This window comes from Pimephales promelas, chromosome 17 (assembly GCF_988280905.1).
Source record: "Pimephales promelas chromosome 17, fPimPro1.hap1.1, whole genome shotgun sequence".
In the NCBI taxonomy this organism is placed as follows: domain Eukaryota; kingdom Metazoa; phylum Chordata; class Actinopteri; order Cypriniformes; family Leuciscidae; genus Pimephales; species Pimephales promelas.
In genome coordinates, this window is record NC_142785.1 from 3,601,456 (window position 1) to 3,626,300 (window position 24,845).

A 24,845-nucleotide genomic window follows, 5' to 3' on the forward strand; every position below is an offset into this window, starting at 1 on the left:
TTAAGGGTTCTGCATAGAACCTTTTAGGGGTTCCAAATACGTAGCACTGATAGAACCTTTTCAGGTTCTATATAGAACCTTTCCTTCTAAGAGTGTCTAAGAGTCAATTATGATTTCACGTTGAAGCGAGTATGGATATGTGCAACGTGCACAAAAACAAAGACCTGGTCCGATATTGTAAAATACACAAGAAGCTTTTCATCCCTTCTTCATTTGTAAGACACCCAAGGCATTGGTTCGTTTCCTTGCCTTTCCAGGTTCATCTTTTGCTTCTTTCTCTTCCGTTCTGCCATAACCATGGCCGCCACGACAGTGACCATCAGAGTCCCAGTAATGACCAGGACGGTGGCCGTTTCTGCGACACACAGCCGACTGTGGATCAAACCCAGAGAAGCTCCAGCCAGTAAGAGCGGAGAGTGGCATGTGATATTCCCGTAATCATCCACGTGGAGACGCCTGACGCGGAGTATCTTACTGAAAACACGATGCAGATCGCAGTCACACGTCCAAGGGTTCTCCGACATCTGCAGATGCGTGCTGCGCGTCTTAAGGTTTAAGATCGTCCTGAACTTCAGGCTTCTCAACTGGTTGGCTTCTAAGTTCAGTACGGTGAGGGTTCGTAGGGGAGCCAGAGCTTCCACTTCGATCTTGGAGATATTATTGTGGCCCAAAAGAAGAACCCCAAGATCTTGTTGCATGGTCAGCAGTCCTCCTTGGAGAACCGTCAGTTGATTCCATGCCAGGTTAAGGTGCCTTAGCATGGTGAGTCCACGAAATAACCCGACTTCAATGACCTGAATGAGGTTGTGACTGAGATCTAACCTCTCCAGGCTTTCTAGATCCTCCAAGGAGCGCGTCTCAAGACGCTCCAGAGCGTTGTGGCACAGCTTCAGATTTTTTAGTGAGGTCAATCCTTGAGAGAAATCTGAAGGAAGGACACGGAGCTCATTGTAAGCCAGGTCCAGCTTTTCCAGGAAGGTCAGAGAGGAAAGAGCCTGGAACAGAAAGCACAATCAGCCAACAATCCTTTTAAATGGAAATTTAAAGACCAAAGAGAGAGGCAGAAGAATACATTTTTGAATCACATTTGACTCAATTCTGTAGTCATCGGGGTGTAAAACATCATTATACACTTTCATTGAATGGACAAAACACACAAAAAACTAATTTTGTGGTCCACAGAGGAAAGCTGTGTTTGGAAACATCAGGAAGGAGAGTATATAATGACAGAATTTTCATTTTTCTAGCAGACAATCCCTTTAAATAGACTTAGAAATAAAGGTTTTAAAATGTATAATAAAGATTCTTTATTGACATCTATCTATGGTTTCAAGAACATCACTGGAACGTTTTCCATTGGACAAAAGGTTGCTTATAGTATATTTATACCTTAAAAAAAGGTTTTTATGATTTTCTTCACATGAGAAAAAAAATTGTTCTTTTAAGAACTGTTCACTGAAAGGTTCTTCTGAGGAACCCAAAACAGTTGTTCTAAACTGTAAAATGCACTCTTAGAAGAAATGGTTCTATTTAGAACCAGAAATGGTTCCATCCCCTGCTTCATATATGGAACTCCAAAATGGTTCTATATAGAACCATTTTTTTTGGTAAAAGGTTCTATTGGCCATGTATGGAACCCCGGGGTTCTATATAGAACCCAGAGGAACCATTTTTTAAGAGTTTATAGAACCTTTTAGGGGTTCCAAATACGTAGCGCTGATGGAACCTTTTAAGGTTCTATATAGAACCTTTTCTTCTAAGAGTGTAGATCTTCCAAAAGGTTTTCATAGAAATGCCATATAGGAACCATTTTGGTTTCCCCAAAGAACTTTTCAGTGAAAAGTTCCTGAACCATTTTTATCCATTTTCATGCAAATAACCTTTTTCCTCTATCAAGAACCACATGTGCAATGGAAATTTCCCAGGGATACTTAAAGTAGTTCACTTTTAAAAACAACTTTTGCTGATAATTTACTCACCCCCATGTCATCCAAGATATCCATGTCTTTCTTTCTTCAGTCGAAAAGAAATTAAGGTTTTTGATGAAAACATTCCAGGATTTTCTCCATATAATGGACTTCAATGGAACCAAACGGTTCAAGGTCCAGCTGAGAGTTTCAGTGGAAACTGTTCAAAGGGCTTTAAACGATTCCAGACGATGAATAAGGGTCTTATCTAGCGAAACGTTGGCTCATTTAAAAAAAAAAAAAAATAACAAAGATTAAATTTTGTAGGCACAAATGCTCGCCTTGCTCTGTTCTGTATTGCACTGAAACTGTCTTTTGGACCTTGAACCGTTTGGTTCCCATTGAAGTCCATTATATGGCGAAAAATCCTGGAATGTTTTCGTCAAAAACCTTAATTTCTTTTTGAATGAAGAAAGAAAGACGTGGATATCTTGGATGACACGGGGGTGAGTAAAGTTTTTTTTTTTTTTTAAAGTGAACTACTCCATTAAGTTCATGCATGTATATGCCAATAAAGCAGCTTAATTTTAAAGAATAATAATTTTTCCAAGTGTGAAGAACATCTGACAAACCCCTTTCCCACATAAAAACCTTCTGTGCAAATGGAAAGATTTCATAAACTTTAAAGGTTCTTTATCGGATTATCGATATCAATAGCACATAAGTAGAGACAACCTAAATTAAGCGCACCTGAGAATGAACCACCTGCACGTTGCTTTGTGAAAGCAGAAGGACCCGGAGGACCCATGTCCCAGTGAAAGAGGTACTCCTCAACTCCGACAGCTCATTCCCGCTGAGGTCCAGGAGCCACGTGCCATGTGGAATACTGTGGGGAACGTGAGTGAACCCTCGGGATCGACAGTCCACCAGTTCAGATGCTCTGTCACATGAACACTGATGAGGGCAGAGCTTCGAGCCTCCAGCCACTAGGAAGGTGATGGGTAAAAATACGACGCAAAGCATCTTCAACTTGAGCTCATTCAAAAAAGATCCACATCAACAAGCGCGCTCGTCTCGCTCGTTCTCAGTGCAGAACCGTCTGGTTGAGCTGAAAAGACATTACATCAACTGTATCTATCATTAATCTTCAAACGGTTTGCATTCTGAGATCTACAAGAATTCGTGGCTTGGCATGAGCCCTCAAATTATCAGCATCAGAATACATCATGTTGTATGTGCGGATCAAATTTCCAAGACATTCATTCATGCTTAAAGAATTACAGATCTAATTGTACTTACCAAAACTGCACAAATCGGTCTTCGAGAATACGGAGCGACTGGTTGAGTCGAATCATGCCACACTTATATCAACTTCCATTCAAATTCAATTAGATTCCTACTTTAAACCTTCACTCGAAATCTGAACAATACTACGTTTAGATGCTTTAATCCAAAGCCTGACATCTGCAGCCTTGGGTCTTGTTCCACTACTAATAAAGAAATTCAAAGCCTCAAAAACATCGTTCAGATTTCTGCACCTGGATGCAGAGCATCCTGCTTTTGAGTCTCTGTGACTTAATTTATCCTCAAAGCACATTGCATCACTCAAGAAACAAGAGTACTTGCTACACACTGAATATTTCATTGAACTGTCCATCAATGTCTAAGCAGGAAGTGTAGTCTTACAGTTAAGATCAACAGAAACCCCAACAGAGCATCTTACACCATGTTAAATCTTTGACGTGTACCACGTCGGTGAGGTGTTTACAGATGGAAACGGGTGTGAATGAAACGTGTTTTAGTTACAGAAATAATCTAACCTTATTCAAGAACAGTCAAGAGCTTTTGACACTACCATAGTAATGATAAGGAAAGTCGAAACTTTTTTTTTATAGTTCATAGCATTGATAAATAAACCATTGAAACTATTCGTGTAATTGACCCAAAGGCTGTTGGTAGCTAATAATGTTTAAGATATTTGAGGAGTAAACCTTGCTTAAATTACATGTGCATCTGGAACTACTTTTTACGATTTCTAAAATTACTCCAAAAATGAAAGAATCAACATGTGACAAGAAAAAAGTGTTCTGTTGTACTGGACAGAAACCCATGCAGCATGACTCATCTGGTTAAATAATTTTGGAAAGAAGTACTAGCTCAGAAAATACTCTGAAATCTACACAATAGAAATTGCTATTTGTTTCAAATGACTGTTACAGTCATCACACGGCATGTTTAATTCAAATAGAGCCCAGTTATATCGAAAATAAAACCAGTTGATTGATGATTTTACCATCTTGGAACTGCAACATCAAGCATATTACAACATGGTATACTGGTTTGGCAAATGTAGAAAGTCATTTAGCTATTCCATGTGTACAAAACTATGGAAGCTTGTTTCCACCACAGAACGAAAAATAAAAAAAGGTAATTGCGACTTTTCATCTCACAATTCTGACTTTTTTTTCCCTCACAATTGCATGTTATAAAGTCAAAATTGTGAGAAAGTTAGAATTGCAAGACATAGTCAGAATTGCGTGATATAAAATCAAAATTGCGAGATATAGTCAGAATTGCGTGTTATAAAGTCAGAATTGCGAGATAAAAAGTCAGAATTGCGAGATATAGTCAGAATTGCGAGATATAGTCAGAATTGCGAGTCAGAATTGCGAGATATAAAGTCAGAATTGCAAGATATAAAGTCAGAATTGCGAGATATAAATTCAGAATTGCGAGATATAAAGTCGCAATTGCGAGATATAAAGTTGCATTTGCGGGATATAAAGTCGAAATTGTGAGATATAAAGTTGCAAATGCGAGATATAAAGTTGCAATTGTGAGATATAGTCAGAATTGTGAGATATAAAGTCGAAATTGCATGTTGTAAAGTCAGAATTGCATGATATAAAGTCGAAATTGTGAGATATAAAGTTGCAATTGCGAGATATAAAGTCAGAATTGTGAGATATAAAGTTGCAATTGCGAGATATAAAGTCAGAATTGTGAGATATAAAGTCGAAATTGCATGTTGTAAAGTCAGAATTGCGTGATATAAAGTCGAAATTGTGAGATATAAAGTTGCAATTGCGAGATATAAAGTCAGAATTGCGAGATATAAAGTCGAAATTGCGTGTTGTAAAGTCAGAATTGCGAGATAAAAACAGAGTTGTGTGATTTGTCGCAATTGTGAGATATAAAGTCAGAATTGAGATATAAACTATTCTGAGGGGAACAAAGTTAAGTCTTTTTTTCCCCTTAGAATTGGCCTGATAACTCGTAATTGCAAGTTTATATCTCACAATTCTGAGAAAAGATGTCAGAATTTCGACATATAAACTCGCAATTGTGAGAGAAAAAAAGTCAGAATTGTGAGATAAAAAGTTGCACTTCGGTCATTTTTTATCTCGCAATTCTCACTTCATATCTCGCAATTGTGAGATAAAAAGTGGCAATTATTTTTTTCTTTTTTATTCAGTGGTGGAAACAAGCTTCCATACAAAACAGACGCATGCCATGCACAGAATATAATGCAAAATACGGCATAAATACTAGTTTGGTAGCCAGCTATACTGAGCCACTGTTGTGTTAATGTGTATCAGTTTAACTTCTGTGGTTTTTGCAAAACGATTAAAATGCCATTTGATTAGAACAGGTGGAAAAGCCACATAACTAAAATGTTTCAATTATTTAACCCTATGATTGAAAGGGCAAATTTTTCTAACTCCTTTTGCAAGCATACGGTTTTCAAACATTTCTGAAAAAGCAACTGAAAGTACAATATTACAGTCAGAATTTTTGTTATTTTTATTTTAGAAAATGTCCTTTGTAACATGTGGCATCTGAAGTCACATTTTGTTTAAAATACAGAACAGACAGACACTTGTAGAACAAACAGCCAAAGAAAGAAAGAAAAAAAAATGCATCAAAGTAAATAAAGCTAACAAGCTTTTCTGACTGGTTTGTTTTTTCTTTTTTTTGACAAAATGGAATAGAAGGCGAAGGAGGGATGTAAGAGAGAAGAAAATATGAAAAGCTATTTTTAGATGAAACACAGGAGGAGGAGGAGGAAGAAGAAGGGGCAGAGGGGGGATAAGACACTGTTAGTCAAAGAAACTATGGTTTGTTTGATGGTTGGTGTTTTAAATTATCTTTATAAAGTCTAATTTAGAATGAACTCTTTTCACTCTCATGTTTCTTAAAACATTTTTGCGTTTTTTTTTGTGTTTTTTGTTTCTTTTGTTGATCTTCCAGACCCTAGGCCCTTGGTGCATCCACCCTCGGACTACGACGCAGAGGGGGAGATGAGCGCTGGTTTGGACCAGCTGTTAGGCCCTTGATGCCCGTGGTGCCCTCCCCAGATGAGCCATACCCCCCACTCAGGAGGATAAAGACGAGTCCTTCTGTGTTTGCTGTGCTTGTGTACGCTGCATCGACTTCTGGCTTTCCACATCTCTAAAATGTTTCTCAACCTGAAAAGAAAGACACGCAAGTCATGACAAGTATATCATGTGCATAATAAATCATATGCACTGCCTCAGAACGAGCTGTTCAAAGATTCAGCGCTTCGTGACGTAGAATTGAGCAAGGGGTTTGATTGACAGCTTGGTTGTGGCATAGACCCCGCCCTCGGTGATCTGTACACCATCCTTCATTGTTTCAACGACAGTCGGTAATGTCTCCTAGAATCATAAGTGTTATGTTTTGGGATGGGATGTAATAATGACAAACATAGTCGTTTTCACTTATTTCATCATCAGAGCCACTGAAAACACAGTGGATGTAATGTATTTTGGAAGTTTAAGTGGCGCCTTTCCTTCGTAAATAAGGTTATGTTTGAGCGAATCATTTTCTGACTGACTGTTTTGTGAATGAAGGTCAATTCAAAGCAGGTCTTGCTTCAAAGTTAATCCTCAAGTGTGGATCGTCGTCTACTGTTTGGGATCCAACGTCACCTCCAGTAACAGTAAGTGTATTTTATGATTTTTGTGCAAATAGTCATTTCCGTCGATGTCAGCCAATTCAACAACAAATGCGTCTAAAGTTGTCGTCGTAGGATGTCTGTGTATATAATTTAAAAATTGTATAGTGTGTAACCACACGTTTATAAATATATATACTTTTAAAGATATTGTATTAAAAACTGCATGTTCTTGTTCTTTAAGTTAGCCATCTTCTCACATTTGCCACAGAAGCACCCGTATGACAAGCTAAACATGACGCAACAGGTCCCTCGCATAAATGTAATTTCGCTTTTACGTAGCAAACTTTATCACAGTATGTGTATGTAGTTTAAAAAAAATTGCGCCAATGTTAGTGTTTGTGTGTGTGTGTGTTACACATCCATAATTGCAAAGGGGACGCGATTACAACTCTACAAGTACATAAATGTATCAAATAACCATACAGAGACGTACTGGTCCATTTTCATTTGTGTTTATTCTGCCGGAGTCTCTTCGTCATCTGGGTCTGATCAGAGACTATTTATATATTCCGATTCAAACATGTACGTCTGAATGACATCCAAAACAGCGGGTCTCTTTCACTCTCTCAGCCCTTCTGCTTAGACTGACTGCCATAGGTATCAAGTTACGCCCTCATCCAAAGGCAGGGCTGGAATATGCAGCTCATTTGCATTTAAGGTCATATACACCAAAACAGCTCTTTTTAAAACAGGGCCCAAAAATGACATTTTAAAATGGTTATATTATAATAAATTAACTATGGGGTATTTTGTGCTGAAACTTCACAAATACATTCTGGGGACACCCAAGACCAATATTACATCTTGTAAAAAAGGTGCCCTTTAAACAAGACAAAACTTCAGCTAACTAACGAGCTATAGACAGTGAATCGCTTTCCTGAGGTAAATATAATTTCTTGTGGTTGGCGTCTTTCTGCAGAACTTTAAAGCACAAAGCTTATTGCGATTATTGAATGGACGGTACGCAACAGATGTTTAGTGAAGTGACTGAAAAGAGCATAGACTTTAAAGATTTAAGAATCAACATCGGTTCATCAAAATGAATTTTTTTATTTTAAAATTAGTATTGTCGGCCCTTACCCAACCCATCCCTGCGGTTGGGTTCTTGTAAAGTCACAATTTACCATACAAAATAGCCTTTTATTACACATTTCGAACTTAAAAGTACTTAGTTGCAGGGAAACATTTGCAATGTAATTGCCAATTTTGACAGAGGAGAGTGAATGAGGTCACAATAAAACACTTGTAGATTTCTAAAATACAATTTGGCTAAGAGAGCTCTTAACGCATTACTGGAATGAAAGCTATATTACAGAATTGAAAGATATTCTGTGTTACTCACAATTTTGCGTATATGACTTAGAGCACTTCCCTCTTTGCCTTTGCAGTTCTCCACCTGGTAAGGTGGTGAGATTACGACGTCATCCATCACAATGATGTTCTTCTCCTGCCATTTACAGTCTTTGATGCTGGAAAACAAAGAGATCAAACATTAAACTCAAGAAGAGCGATAACGCTTAAAATGATCAAATAGTCAAGGCCCCGATATACTCACGGCGAAGCTCTGTTTTGTTCTTTGCTTTGGGGTAAAAAGAAGTTTGAAATACGTGAGCAGCGGAAAAGTGTTAGCAAACATCCTGACGCTGCCCATGCTACTGAAAGCGGCGTTTAGATAAATGTGCTGCATGCGTGCTTTCCTTTCATTTAAATATACATACAACAAAAATGACAGCGATGATAAAACAGTGAAGAAAGCGATGTGGATGTGTGCACAAGCTCTGCTATTCGGCACTCCAGTCATGTTTACTTATATACCACTTTATGCAAGAGATTGTGTTAAAGCAAGCAGCTTCACAGTATTAAACAAAAAAAGTGTCAGTCTCTTGCAATTAGAAATACAAATTAATTTTCTCCTATAATGCGGCTCTCCAGTCAGTGTGTTTATGTTTTTACTCACAGATGTCTATGAACCAGAGAAGATTTCCACAACAAAGAAGGCAGAGCCTCAGAGGCACACACACCAATTACGTAATCATCACAGACCAATGGTAGTTTAAAGGCGTTTACCAGACAGGGGTGCGTTTCCCAAAAGCCACTATGGTTGCAAGTTCCTTCATCTCGTTACTAACAGAAATCAATGGAATTTGGGACCAGAGTTGGCGATGCTTTTTGGGGAAACACACCCCAGAGTGATCTTTTCCGGAGTTTCAAACTTCATTTTGGACTGTATGACACCAGTTTGACATACTTTTTGCTTAAAGTATACCGGGGCCTTAATATAGAAACATGTTCATGCTGAAATGTTTAAGCTCAAGATCTCAGTCGATGATTGTGTTTATTGAAATCATATTTAGACCTTGGACTTTAATTCAATCCTCATGGCAGACCGCATGAGGGGGGACCACCTTGTCAAAAGCAAAACACAACTTTTAACTTTGGTTTTTTGTTTTTAAAAAACAGAAACTTTTGCTGATAATTTACTCACCCCCATGTCATCCAAGATGTCCATGTCTTTCTTTCTTCAGTCGAAAAGAAATTCCAGGATTTTTCTCCATATAATGGACTTTATTGGGAACCAAACGGTTCAAGGTGCAAAAGAGAGTTTCAGTGCAAAATGTTCAAAGGGCTTTAAACGATTCCAGACGATGAATAAGGGTCTTATCTAGCGAAACGATCGGTCATTTAAAAAAAATAAATAACAAAGTTTAAGTTTTATAAGCTCAAATGCTCATCTTGCTCTGTTCTGTGATTCACGTTCGTGACTCTCCTTTTCGAACTCATTCATCAAAATGAACAAATCTTTTTTCATGTCATTTGGTTCATTTAACAAACAAAATGAATGAATTGACTCAGAAAAAGATTCTTTCATTTTGATGAACGAGTTCGAACAGGAGAGTCACGTATGCGCATCACAGAACAGAGCAAGACGACCATGTGAGCTTATAAAACTTAAACTTTGTTATTATTTTTTTAAATGAGTGATCGTTTCGCTTGATAAGACCCTTATTCATCGTCTGGAATCGTTTAAAGCCCTTTGAACAGTTCAGATTTTTGCACTGAAACTGTTTTTTGGACCTTGAACCGTTTGGTTCCCATTGAAGTCCATTATATGGAGAAAAATCCTGGAATGTTTTCATCAAAAACCTTAATTTGTTTTCGACTGAAGAGAGGAAGACATGGACATCTGGGATGACATGGGGGTGAGTAAATTATCAGCAAAAGTTTTTTTAAAGTGAACTATTCCTTTAATAAATCATTTAAGAGTAAAAAATACTTTTACAATACAATCATCCAATTACCACAGTTTAACATCACTTTGGTTATAGATAAATGAAGACTTCAGTCTCACATTTGGTTTCACAGTGGAAGTAAAGTTTGCAAGTCTTACGTTTTGTGTATAGTCTGGAATAATTGCTGGCCCTCAACCGACACCCCAGCACTGATTGCATAGGCTTGGGACAACTTGTCTTCCTTTTCCGACCTTGCCCGACTGGCAAGCTGTAAAACAAAAGATGTCAAAGTAAGATATTGTCAGACAGGTATCATGTCAATCATGTATTATTTACTATCTAGTCGATGTGTCAAACTTCGCTCCTGCCCCAAAACAACTGCCTGGAAGTTTAGTAATCCTGAAGACCATTGCCCGAAACGCTTTTGCCTGTGCTTGTCGTTTAATAATTAACTGAAACTTAGCAAACTGTCAGCTCAAATATTAATGGAAATATTTCTCTTGAACTCATGAAAACTATGTATAAACTTTAATTAAACCATTTAATAATTAAAATGAATTTATAACTGTGAGATTTTATGCTGTAGCCACATTGATGGATTGATTCAGCTGCGGGCGCCAACTTCTGGTAATATGTGGGAATTTATTCAGCACACGATTCTTATAGTGCATTATGGGTATTCTCTAGGCATTGAGCGTACATAAGTTGTACAATTGTTATTGCGGTGCATTATGGGATTTAATGAGTGCACTTGATAAGGTCCACTATGGTTTCAGACACCACTACAAATGGCTGTTTCCTCATATAGTGCCCTATTTGTGGGTATGGGAAAATTTGACAGCACTTGATTAGCTGGTTGTGTTTAATGTTGGAGATACACTCTGTGTAACAATGATCCTGCAGGAACTGAGTTTGACACCCCTGATCTAGCACAACATATGAGAAACGTTTTTGCACCATGGCTATGTTCAGACTGCCAGCGAAAATCAGACTTTTGGAATATACAGATTTTATCCAGATGGATTTTGTGAAAGTCTGGACAGCTTTATAAAAGAAAAAAACACACAAAATCAGATTTTTTCTAATCTGATTCAAACCACATTTGGAGGGATTTTAAAACGTGAATCCAATCAGATTTTACAGATGCATCACAAATAGTCATCAAAATGGGCAATGGAAATACCGAGTATTAATATGACTTTGGCCGTGACCACAGCACGGAGTCTCAATATATACCAGTCTCCACCACGACTTGACAGGGCGCTTATTTGGAGAGTGAGATGATGCACCTCATTTTTCCCACATACGTTTTGAAAGCCTCATCACATACGTGGGTACGCCTCCGTTGTTACCAAAGGAAGCCATGCAGATAGGCTGGTTATGTCTGGATTGATCAATTGCAATTAGTAGTGCTGGTATTGCCTGAAAAGATCTGATTTGAGAAAAAATCCAATTTGCCTGCAGTCTGTACATAACCAAGGACTCTTTAGTTCACTTTTAAAAAAACTTTTGCTGATAATTTACTCACCCCCATGTCATCCAAGATGTCCATGTCTTTCTTTCCTCAGTCGAAAAGAAATTAAGGTTTTTGATGAAAACATTCCAGCATTTTTCTCCATATAATGGATTCAATGGGAACCAAACGGTTCAAGGAACAAAAGACATTTTCAAACTGCAAACTGTTAAAAGGGCTTTAAACGACACCAGACGATGAATAATGGTCTTATCAAACGAAACGATCAGTCATTTCAAAAATAAATAAAGTTTAAGTTTTATAAGCTCAAATGCTCGCCTTACTCTGTTCTGTGTGACTCTCCTGTTCGAACTCGTTCATCAAAATGAACGAATCTTTTCCAGAGTCAACTCGTTCATTTCGTTCATTGAATGAACCAAATGACACATCAAAATGAACAAATCTTTTTTCGTGTCATTTGGTTCATTCAATGAACGAAATGAACAAGTTGACTCGGGAAAAGATTCGTTCATTAACGAGTTCAAGCAGGAGAGTCAGACAGAACAGAGTAAGGCGAGCATTTGAGCTTATAAAACTTAAACTTTTTTTTTGAATGAGTGATCGTTTCACTTGATAAGACCCTTATTCATCGTCTGGTGTCGTTTAAAGCCCTTTGAACAGTTTGCACTGAAACTGTTTTTTGAAATTTGAACCGTTTGGTTCCCATTGAATTCCATTATATGGAGAAAAAAATGGAGGTTTTCATCAAAAAAAAAAAAAAATTATTTTCGACTGAAGAAAAAAAAGACATGGACATCTTGGATGACATGGGATGGGGGTGAGTAAATTATCAGCAAAAGATTTTTTAAAAGTGAACTACTCCTTTAATATGAAAAACAAATATGTAAATATAAGATAAATAACATCAGAAATCACAGTATTAGCTTTCTACCAATGAATTAAGTGTATAGCAGTGCTGATGGTGGTAGTGCCTGGCCATCAGTGAGAGGGACTGCTTTACTTTGACACAACAGAGTGCTGAATGAACATGAAAAACATTGAAGCAACTGCAAATAAACGTTCTTGTCTGGCATAAATTAAATTAATATGCAGTCACATTTTGTCTATTTTAAAGAACCATTGAATGTAGCTCATCTAACCAGAATTTATAGTTATTGTGCAACATCTCTGGTGCAAACGATTTTCAAGCTGCTCCAAAATGCTTTCTTTTTGGTTCTGCGGAGGCACGATATGTCATCATTGTGTGTCCCATAACAAAAGCCCTGTATGTGCGGTTTGATATGGATACATGTAGGCTGCCACTGCAACAGTTGCTATAAGTGAATATAATATTTGGAGTTTCACATGCATTTGACTTAATTGACTATTCATTTTAATGAAAATGTATTAATTCCTGAAAATTCCCATTTCTAGTCAGTACTATCCATTTCCTAAAACTAGTCTAAATATGAGTGTTTTTCTTCAGAAAATGTACAATAGACGTTATTAAAAGGTATTACCAAAAGGTCATACCACCTATAATGTAATTTTAAAGGTACTGAATGTAAGAATGACTGCAGTCCTAATTCAAAATATCAGAGACCGTTGTTTCTACTGCTCCTCAGACTCGACGCTGACGCGGGTTGCCAGTTTGAGGACACGCAACACGAGCGAGCGCAATTGACGACGAAAACCGAGGAGTTGATTTATCAGAGTTTTAATATGTTCTCGTCCATTAAGATATTAGATAGTGTGGTGGTGGTGGTGATGGCACACTGGATAAGACACATGCCTTTGGTGTGAGATATGCGGGTCGAATCCACTGTGAGACACCGATGTGTCCCTGAGCAAGACACTTACCCCTAGTTGCTCCAGAGACGTGCGACCTCTGACATATATAGCAATTGTAAGTCGCTTTGGACAAAAAACAAATAAATGTAAATATAGATGGATACCGAGGCTTTTTAGGTTGTGTGAAAACCGCAAGCTCTGACCCAGTTTTTTTGCTCGTTTCCAAGGCTGCAATACGCCGTTTCTCCTGCCAACTGGCATCCTGCGGTGTCGAAATACTATTGGGTGAACTGGCAGTGGGCGAGATCACATAGACCAAAACAAAACCGGACTGACAACAGGAACATGTAAAATAATAGAAGTGTTTTTCAGAGAAACGAGTGTGTGAATTTAGTATGTTTCCAAAAAATCTGCAAACATATTATGGTATTTTTTATGCTTCAGTAGAGTAAAAAACATACATACGGCAACTTTAAAGGGGTGGTTGATTGCGATTTCACTTTTTTCATTTTAAATAGTGAGTAATGTTGCTATTGATGCATGAAAAGTATCTGCAAAGTTGCAGCACTGAAAGTTCAGCGTAAGCCGAGATATCGTCTTTTATAAATCAGGAAGTTTAATGCCTACAAAAACGACTCGATTGGGACTACAGCTGGGATTTAGACGTCACTAACCCACACATTTGCATCAACCCCTCCCTCTGGAATATGCAAAAAAGGGCATGGCCATATTTCTGCGGCTCGTTGAGTATGTTGTGTTCATCAAGCTGTCAGGTCTTCTGTGTTCGGGCTTCCCACGGACGAATGGATACAATGTATGTTTGATTATGTTTCTGAAAATACAATCGTACTTTACCTCTCTGAGCTGCGCATTTTACGGAAGACAGCTTCCAGAATCTCCACGAATTCAACGCCGGATTCAACAAGAAACTGTTACTAAAACAAGAAGCAGTTCCAACTTTAAAAGCAGAGGCAGCAGTTGTTGGGCAACAACCTGTAAGTAGGCTAAGACTTCATCATTTTGAATGTATTTGCATGTATTTCAGACGTAATGTTTTAGTTTTTTAAAATGCCAGCGCTGGCTTTATAGCCACTAGGCTACTAGTTATGCTATTTTGTTTCTACGACAAACGCATACAAACATTTTGGACATTAATTTTGTATATGTACTAATTTTGTAAATGTATTTTTCATGTACTTTATGACGTTATTTCTCGATTTGATCAAGAAAGTAAACCAATGCAAACGCTGTTTGTGTATATAGTAGCCAGTCAGTTCAATGCTATTTGTAAGACAAACGTGTATAAAGTTAAAAATATAGGCAAATTACCATTCAGAAACGTTTAGTAAGAGCCGTATGTGGTGAGGTTCTGCTTGACCCTCTTCATCGACTTCACTGCACTGTAGTTCCGACTCCACTATTTACATTTGACAGGAACACACATGAAACTCTCGCCCGTAAAGGTAATGGGTGTGAATTTTCCGGACAACGCGCACTACAGTTTAGCCAATCACAACACATCGGCCCAAACTAACCAATCTGAGCCCACTGCCTGTTTCTGAGGGAGTGGTTTCATAGAATCAGGAAGTCAACCGGTCGTTCAAGCGACAGAGGAGAGTGCGGCTTACAATAAAGGTGAAATTTATGAAAAAAAAAGACTTAAAAAAAAGAAAAAAACACGAATACATGTTATAATGCACCCCATAAACACAATCATGCAAAGAAAAAAAAGCAGTAAACCATCCCTTTAAGCGTTACCATAAATTAAAATGACTCTTCCAGTATTAAAATTGTGTTCGTCGTAGTGCACCGGTGCATGCATTTTGAACGCAATATGTGATCTTACCTTGCTAACATTCAAGGATGCTAGAGGAGGAGGAGTTTCAGTGCGGTCATTAATTATATCCACCTCTGAAACATAGGCTAAGTTGATCAAGATGACGTCGCTAAGGTTGGGCTTTCCGCTGGAGGAAGGACATTCTGGCAGGAGGGTTAAGGATAAATCACACAAGGACATCAAGACATTCATGCAGTTGTTCTCTAAACAGGTAGGTGTTGAAACCTCCCGTTTAGGAAATGACTTGGTTTACTAAACATTAAAAGTAGTTACGGACACACCGGTTTACAACACACCAAAGACATTGAGCAGTTCAAATACTACCTCCATCCGCCACATGGTTAGATGGCCATTATTCTAAGACCTAGATGTAAAATACGAGCCGAGTAATACAGAAAATGAAACCAACACGAGTAATTGCTTGAGCAAGCCTACAAAAAAATAAGTCGGGGGGAAAAAAAGTGACAAGTGATGTCATACATGTCAAGCGTCAAACCATCAAGGCCACATTTAAACAAATGTCAGCACTGACAACAGGGATTTACAGAAATCCCATGAAGGTCAATCTTATGTGTGACAAAGCAGATTCATTAATTCAACACTAAGAAGAATAATCTTCATCTTTTGTAGATACCTGAAAAACTTACTTTTCCATTCTATAGATACTGATTAGCTATTTAATCTGTCCTTAACCCGTGAAGCATACTGTATCATATTTCATATACACATTTCTAAAGTCTCTAAAACTTTGCTTAACAACCTGTTGTATAATCTACTATATGCCTTCGGAGCTATATTTATAATTTTTTGGCACGTAAAATTAATTTTAGTATAATTGTAAAAACATCCACCTTGAGGTTGTGGTGATGTGAAATCTTCAAAGATTTGTTATTAAACCATGCCAGGTCAAAGGGTGTCAACACTTCTGCTCACCCTTTAAAATGTCAAGTCGAAAGATGTAAGCTAGATTTCAGCAATTTCACTCGTTTGGAAGGAACCGGTTTGTGATATTTTAGGACACAAAACGTATAGCCAAGTGAATAGGTTGAAGTGTCATCCTTCCAGTCTCGGCATTCACAAACTCCCTTATTTATAGGATGGTCAAAAATATGAATGACCATTCAGCATGATATTATTGATCTGAGAACACTATAGCAACTTCAGACTGCTTGTAGTAAGAGGGTAAACTAATGTATCCTACGCAGCCTGTGCATTATTAGTTCTTACTGAGAGAAAAAATAGTGTATAAACAATATAATATACCCTATGAGAGCTGCCATTATTACACTGGAAAGGCATTAGCTTAGCACGCAAGGCTAATATTGTCGGTCGCGAGGACATGCTAATCAGCAAGCTAACCACAAACAACACTTTTCCAACACGTTTTCAACTGTGAAGCCACGTCAAATCAAGTAAGCACAGAAAACACCAAGCGACAAACACGGCTGAACGTGACCAAACACAACATAGAAGGTAAACGAAGCAAGAATAGGCGTTGAATGAGGCCACTAGCGCACACATAAACACGCTCGCGCGGAGCGTCAGTTTGACACAGTCCAGCCGCTTAAACGCACATATCCGAGGAATAAAGGATACTCAGGGTCAACATCTTGGACGGGTAATCGAAAGCCACCACCTCTCCCTGCAAACGTTGGCCTAAACAGGTGAGGCAAGAGACATGGCTCCCGACACTGAAATACTCCCCCGGTCCAGGAGCCGCCATCTTCTCCGCCAGGGAAACCGGAGCGCGAGCTTTACGTAAACGCACGCGAGGTCGTGACTGCTACGACGCAGCGGCACGTCAGGTGACAGGAAAGAGTGGAAACACACGATTATCCTTCTACCAATTAAAAAAAATAAAATAGAAAAAGAATAAATAAATAAACAAACAAAGAGACTTACCACTCTTGTTTATTCAAGAGTACTGGTTAATTAGTAATTATATATATTATATATATAGACTGGTACCAAATGGTAGACTATTTTCCAGATCTTTCATGAGTCTTTAATCTAAATAAAGAACAATCGTAAAGTTGTTAAGACATCTTTGTCATTGAAAAAGATAACTGATGTACTAGATGTATGACTGACGTCTGATTTAAGATGGATCTTTATCTATCTATCATTTCATATATTAATGTATTTATCTAAGAAATAACAGTCAAATTATATAGAGCAAAATTATAGAGAACAGTTCAGAGAATGAGAGATAAATTAAAACAACAATATAAAAGAATAACCATATAAAAACAAACAACAAAAGATGATTTTTTAAAAAAAGTTTTAGAATGGGCTATTTATTGTTTTCACAAGTTTCTTATTTTGTATTCTTGTGCTTAAAAGGGTTTCATAGTACAGATCAGTTTGAGATCAGTGTTACAGAAGGTAATATATTATAATATTACATGTAATATTATAGATTAGTTTTTCTTGACTTCAAATAATTAAATTATTGATCATTTAAAAGACTGTTTCTCGGTTCAGATACTAATCTTTGCATATGTATTTAATAAGTAGGCCTAGATTAAGGCGAACTGATAAAAACTCAAAAAAAAATTCTGTAAAAAAGTCTGTTCGAATGGCCTGATTACTGTAAAATATGCGTTTTAGCAGATACATTTTGTCCCACTGCGGCACCCGTGATAACGGCAGCGCTCCTCCTGACAGCTTTAGCGACTTCTCTGACAGTTGGTTTATCTCTGTTTCACTCAGTCTTTTACCTGTAAGATGAACAGGAGACCTTAATGTTATCTGTGAACGTTTATTTATCGTCCTGTGATGGAGAACATTCACCGCCAAGGCGTTTGGGTGGCGGAGGCTCTTCAGCTGAGAACGAGAAGCCTGGAGGATTTCTGGCTAGTCGCTTCTCATATGGGAGACCCGAAAGCTGCGGTTCTCCTGGTCTTTCCTGTCGTGTTTTACATTCATCGACGGACTGGCATCGCTGTTCTCTGGGTAGCAGCTTTATCAGAGTGGCTTAATTTGGTTCTCAAATGGTATGAAATGCTTTGCATGTTGGGATGTGTGAAAATGAAACCGAAGTCAGATGATGGATAAACGTCTCTGAGTGATAGATAAACTTCTATAGCGCAAACTAGTTTTATAATTACTTCTCATACTGTAATTACCCCTACATACAGTATATATATATATATATATATATATATATATATATATATATATATATATATATGTGTGTGTGTGTGTGTGTGTGTGTGTGTGTGTGTGTGTGTGTACAGTGTGTATATAAGTTATATATATATATATACATACACACACACACACACATACATACTGTATATACATACACACAAACATTTATCACACACACACACACAAACATTTATCACACACACACACACACACACACACACACACACACACACACACACACACACATATATATATATTATATATAAATGGCTTATTATTATTTATGGAAGCTTGTTCCTTGTTTGTATGTTATAAATATATAAGTAAATAAGGCGATTGCGACTTTCCCCTTGTTGTACAGTCAGAAGAATACTGTCAGCATTTCTTATATAAATATTACAAGTGTCCATATGACCTACTAAAATCACACAGAAATCATTTAAATAATTTCACAGTTTAAATAATGTCTTATCACTTCAGTGTCAGTGCTGTTTAATATTGTTTTGTGGAAACCTTGATACACTGCCATTCACACGTTTGGGATTATTAGACAAAAACATCATTAATAGTTGGTTACCAATACTAATTAATCACTAAATTAGCATGTTAGAATTGTTTCAGGAAAAAAAAAACTCATTAAATTAGTAAACTCTTTTGATTATAAATTATTCTGAGGGCATTTAAAGTGCAAGAAAGTAAACTTTAGAGAATGGATTTTAGTTTTTATAAAGTTATAGTATTAAACTCAATTTTATTGGGTTATGAATGGCATTTCATGTTGACTGTAATTTATTTAACTTGACATTCAGGTTCCTGTTTGGCGAGAGGCCATATTGGTGGATTGGAGAATCTGGATTGTTTTCTAAAAACCCACCGAAAGTCCAGCAGTTCCTGTCTACCTGTGAGACTGGCCCAGGTAAAGCAGAACAATAATCTTCCTTATTATAGATCATTTTACCTGAACCATTTCCAGATGTCAAAAGCTAATCCATCAGCCATCTCTCTCAGGCAGTCCTTCGGGTCATGCCATGGTCACTAGTGCTGTCTGGTGGCTGATCGTCTCTGCGCTGGCCTCATTCTTTCACACTCGCACCGGCAGGTCTGTCTTTAACCCTATAAAGCCTTTACAGTAAACGTTAGAAAATAGGGCTGTCATCGATTAATCAGATCCAAAATAAAAGTTTGTGTTTACATAATATATGTGGGTGCACTGTGTATAATTATTTATTTTTTGTATAATTATAAATTATTTAATTATATATATATATATATATATATACACACATATGCATGTATATTTAAGTTTTTTTTATTTATTTATATATAATATAAATTATATATAAATCTATATACAGTATATACATTAAAATATTTCTTAAATATATAAAAGCATGTGTGTGTATTTATATATAGGCTATATATATATAAAACAAACTTTTATTTTGGATGCAATTAATCGTTTGACAGCCCTATTAGAATAACTTCTTTTATATTGTAACATTTCAAGATCAATATTTACTGGACTGCACTAAACCTTACTTGATGATCCATACATTTTTTATTTTTATTTTCATAAATTATGTTAAAATGTGAGTATCAAATATAATCCATGAGAAGGTTGATTTCTTCATCCCTCAATCATCATTGTACTCCATTGCATATGGTTTAGGAATTTTGATCATAAAACTAAGCATTTAAATATAAATCTTACTATTGGCTGATATACAACTTATGAAGTGACAACTTCTATTCATATCCAATTTATATTCGTAGTAATTTCATTATACATTTTGGTCATATAAATATCATCATCTGCACCAAATTCCATATTTTTGCTCAGTTTGAGCCTCTAAATACCCCCCCCCCCCTCTAAACTCTCACTATATGAGGCATAAAAGCCTGATGTATCAAAAATGATACTCTACTTATGCAAGCTTTTTTTTTTTTTTTTAAAAGTCACTCTTATAAGTTACATCACAGTATTAGTGTAGATACATGAATGTTATTTTTTCATATGTAATACTAACTAAACAAACTCTTTGTCGTACAGTAAGATATTGGCTGCTGTGCCGTACCTGTTGTATGCAGTATTTTTGGGATGTGTGGGCCTTTCTCGGATCTTCATCCTGGCTCACTTCCCTCATCAAGTCATTGCCGGTCTTCTGACAGGTCAGTCATAAATAAATACGTCATCCATCCATACACACATGCATACTCATATCTTAATAGCCAGGATCTTAATGCACTTTCTCCGCAGGGGTGTTGCTGGGGATTTATCTGAACCGGACTGTGCCTGAATGTCGCCCTCTGCTGTTCTTCTTTTGCTGTAGCGTGACTTTGCTCTTTGGAGCGCTTGTGCTGCATGGTGCCCTGCAAAAGACTGGGATTGATCTTTCTTGGTGGGTACAATGTGACATTGACTAAATATTTAGTACATCACAATTGTTACAAATACAATTAAATTAAATATCTAAGGTTATTAACATTGTAAAACTAGCTACGTATTTTATAACACTATACTTCATTATATTATAGCACTATAATATATAAAATGTGCAAAGGGTCCATTGAAAAATGTATTGTCAACCACTAATTATAATATATTAATCCTCAAAATATCACATATACAGAGCATATTTGTATTAGGCCCGGTTTCAAATTGTATGATTTTGGGCTGTCGTACAGTGAGAGGTTCAAAGACCGCCGTTATCACGGTCTTATGACCAAAGATAGCCTGTGATAATATTCAGACAGTCAGAACTTTATCATGATCATCTCACAGTGTGTTTGATGCTACGACCTACATCTGCTGACTAGCCAAGACAAATGCAACATGAAATGACGTATTGATCAAGGTGACATGAGGCTAAAACTTAACTACTCACCTTGAAAAATGCCAAGTTGGCCTCTTTTCCCAGCCATGTTCTCTGCTGCTTCCTCTTTTTTTCAGCGAACATAAAAACCACAATTGCCAAATTGTGATTGATCTTGCTCTATTTGTTCACCACTAGCAGATGCTGATGCGTCGTAGCCTGCGATTCAATAGGTGTCATCATCATACAGTCAACACACATGTCCTAACCAAGTTAATTTGACCACGTCGTACTGTGTGATTTGTAATGATCTTATAGGATTGCCGATTGTCTGTTGCAGGCATTAAAGGGTAATCCCACCGGTGGAGACATGAATATGTATTGAAAGTGGGTCATACATGTAGTAGAATAGTATCATAAATTTCTAATTTGGGTCCTTCTTGGCCGATAAAAGGCAGAAAATTACTTTTTAGCGCTAGACAACAATCCCCATAGTGCATTGCAATGCTCAGCTCTGCACTACTCCGCCCATCAATGTAGTCTAGAGTTGAGCTCCACTCTACGCTACTGACTGGAAATCATTTCGCACAATGAAATCAGATAATGCGCGCTAATGTAATCTGACGACGTAAGAGCGTCAATGCGGCGCCCGCGCCATCAGCCAATGGGTTGGCGTGATTCTATATGGGCTTCAGACAATCGGCACACTTACTCTGACGCGTAATTTTACACGTGAAACGTTGGAGCTTTTTGTCTTCGGCATCTTCATTAATCCCCTCGCTATCAGACGTTCCGGGAGTCCCGCATATTGATAACGCACGCAAATTAGTTAAAATCTCCCGGAATCTAGAGCGAGCGAGCGAGCAAGAGTATAATGCGCGCACGAGGGAGAGACTCATGACACAGAGACTCAGGCACCGAAAGTCTTTCGTTCTTATTCGGTCTGGTTATTACCGCTCACGTCGGAACCGGTTCCCTATTGGCACCACGTTTCGTAGGGCTGGGTATCGACACAAATTTCACAATTCGATTAGATTTCGATTCACAAGCTTGCAATTCGATTCCGATTCGATTCAATATTGATTATTTTGGATATCAGTTACAATAAATGGCAAATTTTCTCAAGAAAATCAAATCTCTTAACTAATGTTGTAAACTATGGGAGTCTAGTTGTAGCCTACTAGGCTTCATGAGCCTAATTTGAAGGTAATAATTAACTGTTTTGTAGCTATACAAACATTTAAATTACACTTATTTATTTTTATAGTAAGAAGATTATGTGAAATATAAAATTTAAATGGTGACTGTCATAAAAACTTACCATATTTATTCAAATATGCATTAAATATTGAAGAACATAAAGATTATAATGCGTATGTAATATGATGTATATACTGTATTTTGCAAAATGCTCCTCTCTGGAGTTATTTTTTCTAGCTGACTAACGAGTTTATGTGGGTTTTCTGAGGTAAATATGATGATGACATTGATTACAAGCTGTTTAACTGACGTCTTTCCACGGTTGAAACGCTGATTGAGCGAATCAATGTGACATGATACGGATTTCAATAAGTTGTACTCTATCTTTTAACACACTTTTAGATGCTCATTCATGTTTATTTCACGCTGTAACTGGTATTATTAAGCCGGAAGTGAGATCAGCGCCGCTGCTTCTCTGGAGCTGAGCCAGAGCGATCTCACGTCACAGCGCCAAAACACTATTTATGTTTTTGAATTTCTAAAGAAAATGGACGTAATTTGAATAATAGTAATTCAATAGTAACAAAGGACAAAGATTATTGCGATTTTTTGGATGCGCGCAGCCGCGATACCATTCATTCAAATGAAACAGGATGACTAATCGATTCTTGAGATTTAAGAATCGATATCGGTTTGTAAAAATGAGAATCGATTAATATCGAGAAATCGATATTTATTACCCAACCCTATCCATAATGCATCCGTCTGCGTATTCAGTACCTTCGTCCATATTTTCAAAAAGTTTCTGCCGGTGAAATCAAACACACTGCACTGATCTGTGATTGGTCTGTTAGCGCATTAGGTCCAACCCCCTATGGGCGGGTCTGAAAGGGTGAGATCTAGCGCTTGTAGTCTTTACAGAAATCCCCCCCCTCTTACACTTCCTCCTACAATGACGTAAAATGACGATTTTGCATCATTGTAGGAGGAAGTGAAAAAGGTAAATAGCGGATTTCTCTCGTCTCAGGGGAAAATGAGAGAGTGTTGCACGACAATGGATTTCTAACAATGGAAATCTTAATGCAATTGGGTGGAGTGTCCCTTTAAGGAGTTATAATCTGTATGAATGACTTTTTTCACTCTCACACTGTGAACCGCAGGTCCATCTCTCTGGCTAAGAGGTGGTGTTCTCACGCCGAGTGGATCCGTTTGGACACTGCGCCCTTCTCCTCTCTGAACCGTGACGCCGGGGTTCTGCTAGGACTAGGACTTGCACAGTATTGGAAGCCAGGTGGATGGGCTCTTCCATGGGTACCCAGGACTCTCTGTCTGGCCCTCTCGTCCATGGCCCTCCACTACATCAGCAGCTTCCCTTTGCCCACCGTTCCTCCTCTTCTCTTCTACTCCCTGTTCTTTCTGAAATACACTATTGTGCCGCAGGTGGTCATGGTGTTAGTGCCAGGATTTGTGCATCTCCTCACAGCCAAACCCAAGAGGGAGTAAAGGTGAATGTCGCAGATTTGTTTAGTGCTGATTGACACACATCATCTACTGTAGAAGATAAATCATTAATGGGGTTCTATTTCAATACAAGCAGACAATGCAGTTGCTTCAAAGATTGTTTTGCAAAAGAAAGAAAAAAAGGGACATTGAATATGGATTTCTGAATCTGTGCCAAAGAAACTCTAAGTATTGTTAAAAAGTCAATTTATTTTTTCATGCTTTCAAGTTATTTGAATGGTCTAAAAATCAATCGATATTCTGTTTTTGCAAAGTGATTAAGAAAGCTAGATATTTACATTTTCTGTAGTATTTGCTTAGTCTGATTTTAAATTGTTGTAGGTGGTTGCTAGGGTGTTGCTAAGGTGTATCGAATGTTCTCTGGTCCTTAGAAATGGCCGGAGGATTTCAGATTTAAAGGGTTAGTTCACCCAAAAATGAAAATTCTGTCAGTATTTACTCACCCTCATGTTGTTCCAACCCCGTAAGACCTTCGTTCATCTTCGGAACACAAATTAAGATATTTAAGATATTAAGATCGCTCCTGCATACAGTCCGTAGGCTTCTTGAGGGACTGGCTCTTGCTGTCCCCGAAAAGTCATTAAAGACATCGTTAAAATAGTCCAAGTGACTACAGAGGCTCAATCTTAAGTTTATCAAACGACGAGAACACTTTTGTGCGCAAAAAAAACAACAAAAATAACGACTTTATTTCAACTATTCACTTCCTTCTCCATGAGCCTGTAAGTCAGTTAACGTAGTGTGATTGCGTAGAGCTACGTCACACGTAGGCTCACTATTGGCCGACGCTGGTCATGTGTGTGTGATGCGTGTGACGTACAATAACAGAAGCTTACGCTATTAAAACTAGTAACCTGACTCGCGCAGAGGGAGAAATAAACGAATAGTTGAAATAAAGTCGTTATTTTTGTTGTTTTTTTGCGCACAAAAGTGTTCTCGTCGTTTGATAAACTTAAGAT

The 24,845-nt window shown here is 37.6% G+C and overlaps 3 protein-coding genes across 3 annotated transcripts; 1 reads left to right on the top strand and 2 right to left on the bottom strand.

The window, feature by feature from the left end:
- Nucleotides 1-125: 125 nt before the first annotated feature.
- LOC120469041 (uncharacterized) lies at nt 126-2,976 on the bottom strand. Its single transcript, XM_089121781.1, has 2 exons — nt 2,658-2,976; nt 126-995 (listed from the first exon to the last, which is right to left on the bottom strand). Exons 1-2 carry the CDS (start codon nt 2,928-2,930, stop codon nt 210-212), a joined length of 1,059 nt encoding a protein of 352 aa, XP_088977907.1. The 5' UTR covers nt 2,931-2,976; the 3' UTR covers nt 126-209.
- Nucleotides 2,977-5,687: 2,711 nt separating this feature from the next.
- Nucleotides 5,688-16,958, bottom strand: lsm12b (LSM12 homolog b). Its single transcript, XM_039657718.2, has 5 exons — nt 16,796-16,958; nt 15,209-15,342; nt 10,277-10,386; nt 8,231-8,357; nt 5,688-6,376 (listed from the first exon to the last, which is right to left on the bottom strand). The coding sequence occupies exons 1-5, from the start codon at nt 16,920-16,922 to the stop codon at nt 6,284-6,286; spliced, it is 591 nt and encodes a 196-aa protein (XP_039513652.1). The 5' UTR covers nt 16,923-16,958; the 3' UTR covers nt 5,688-6,283.
- An 881-nt stretch (nt 16,959-17,839) lies between these two features.
- g6pc3 (glucose-6-phosphatase catalytic subunit 3) lies at nt 17,840-23,996 on the top strand. Its single transcript, XM_039657682.2, has 6 exons — nt 17,840-18,195; nt 19,162-19,268; nt 19,361-19,451; nt 20,403-20,521; nt 20,610-20,751; nt 23,526-23,996. Exons 1-6 carry the CDS (start codon nt 17,978-17,980, stop codon nt 23,866-23,868), a joined length of 1,020 nt encoding a protein of 339 aa, XP_039513616.1. The 5' UTR covers nt 17,840-17,977; the 3' UTR covers nt 23,869-23,996.
- The last annotated feature ends 849 nt before the right edge of the window (nt 23,997-24,845 follow it).

Excerpts from the sequence above, each read along its gene's own strand:
- g6pc3 (XM_039657682.2), top strand. The coding sequence starts at position 17,978 with ATGGAGAACATTCACCGCCAAGGCGTTTGGGTGGCGGAGGCTCTTCAG. Across the intron at positions 19,269-19,360 it reads TACCTGTGAGACTGGCCCAG|GCAGTCCTTCGGGTCATGCC; the intron begins GTAAAGCAGAAC and ends CATCTCTCTCAG. Across the intron at positions 20,752-23,525 it reads ACTGGGATTGATCTTTCTTG|GTCCATCTCTCTGGCTAAGA; the intron begins GTGGGTACAATG and ends TGTGAACCGCAG.
- LOC120469041 (XM_089121781.1), bottom strand. The coding sequence starts at position 2,930 with ATGCTTTGCGTCGTATTTTTACCCATCACCTTCCTAGTGGCTGGAGGC. Across the intron at positions 996-2,657 it reads TGCAGGTGGTTCATTCTCAG|GCTCTTTCCTCTCTGACCTT; the intron begins GTGCGCTTAATT and ends TTTCTGTTCCAG.
- lsm12b (XM_039657718.2), bottom strand. The coding sequence starts at position 16,922 with ATGGCGGCTCCTGGACCGGGGGAGTATTTCAGTGTCGGGAGCCATGTC. Across the intron at positions 8,358-10,276 it reads TTCCAGACTATACACAAAAC|CATCAAAGACTGTAAATGGC; the intron begins GTAAGACTTGCA and ends TTTGTTTTCCAG. Across the intron at positions 6,377-8,230 it reads TAAGTCATATACGCAAAATT|GTTGAGAAACATTTTAGAGA; the intron begins GTGAGTAACACA and ends CTTTCTTTTCAG.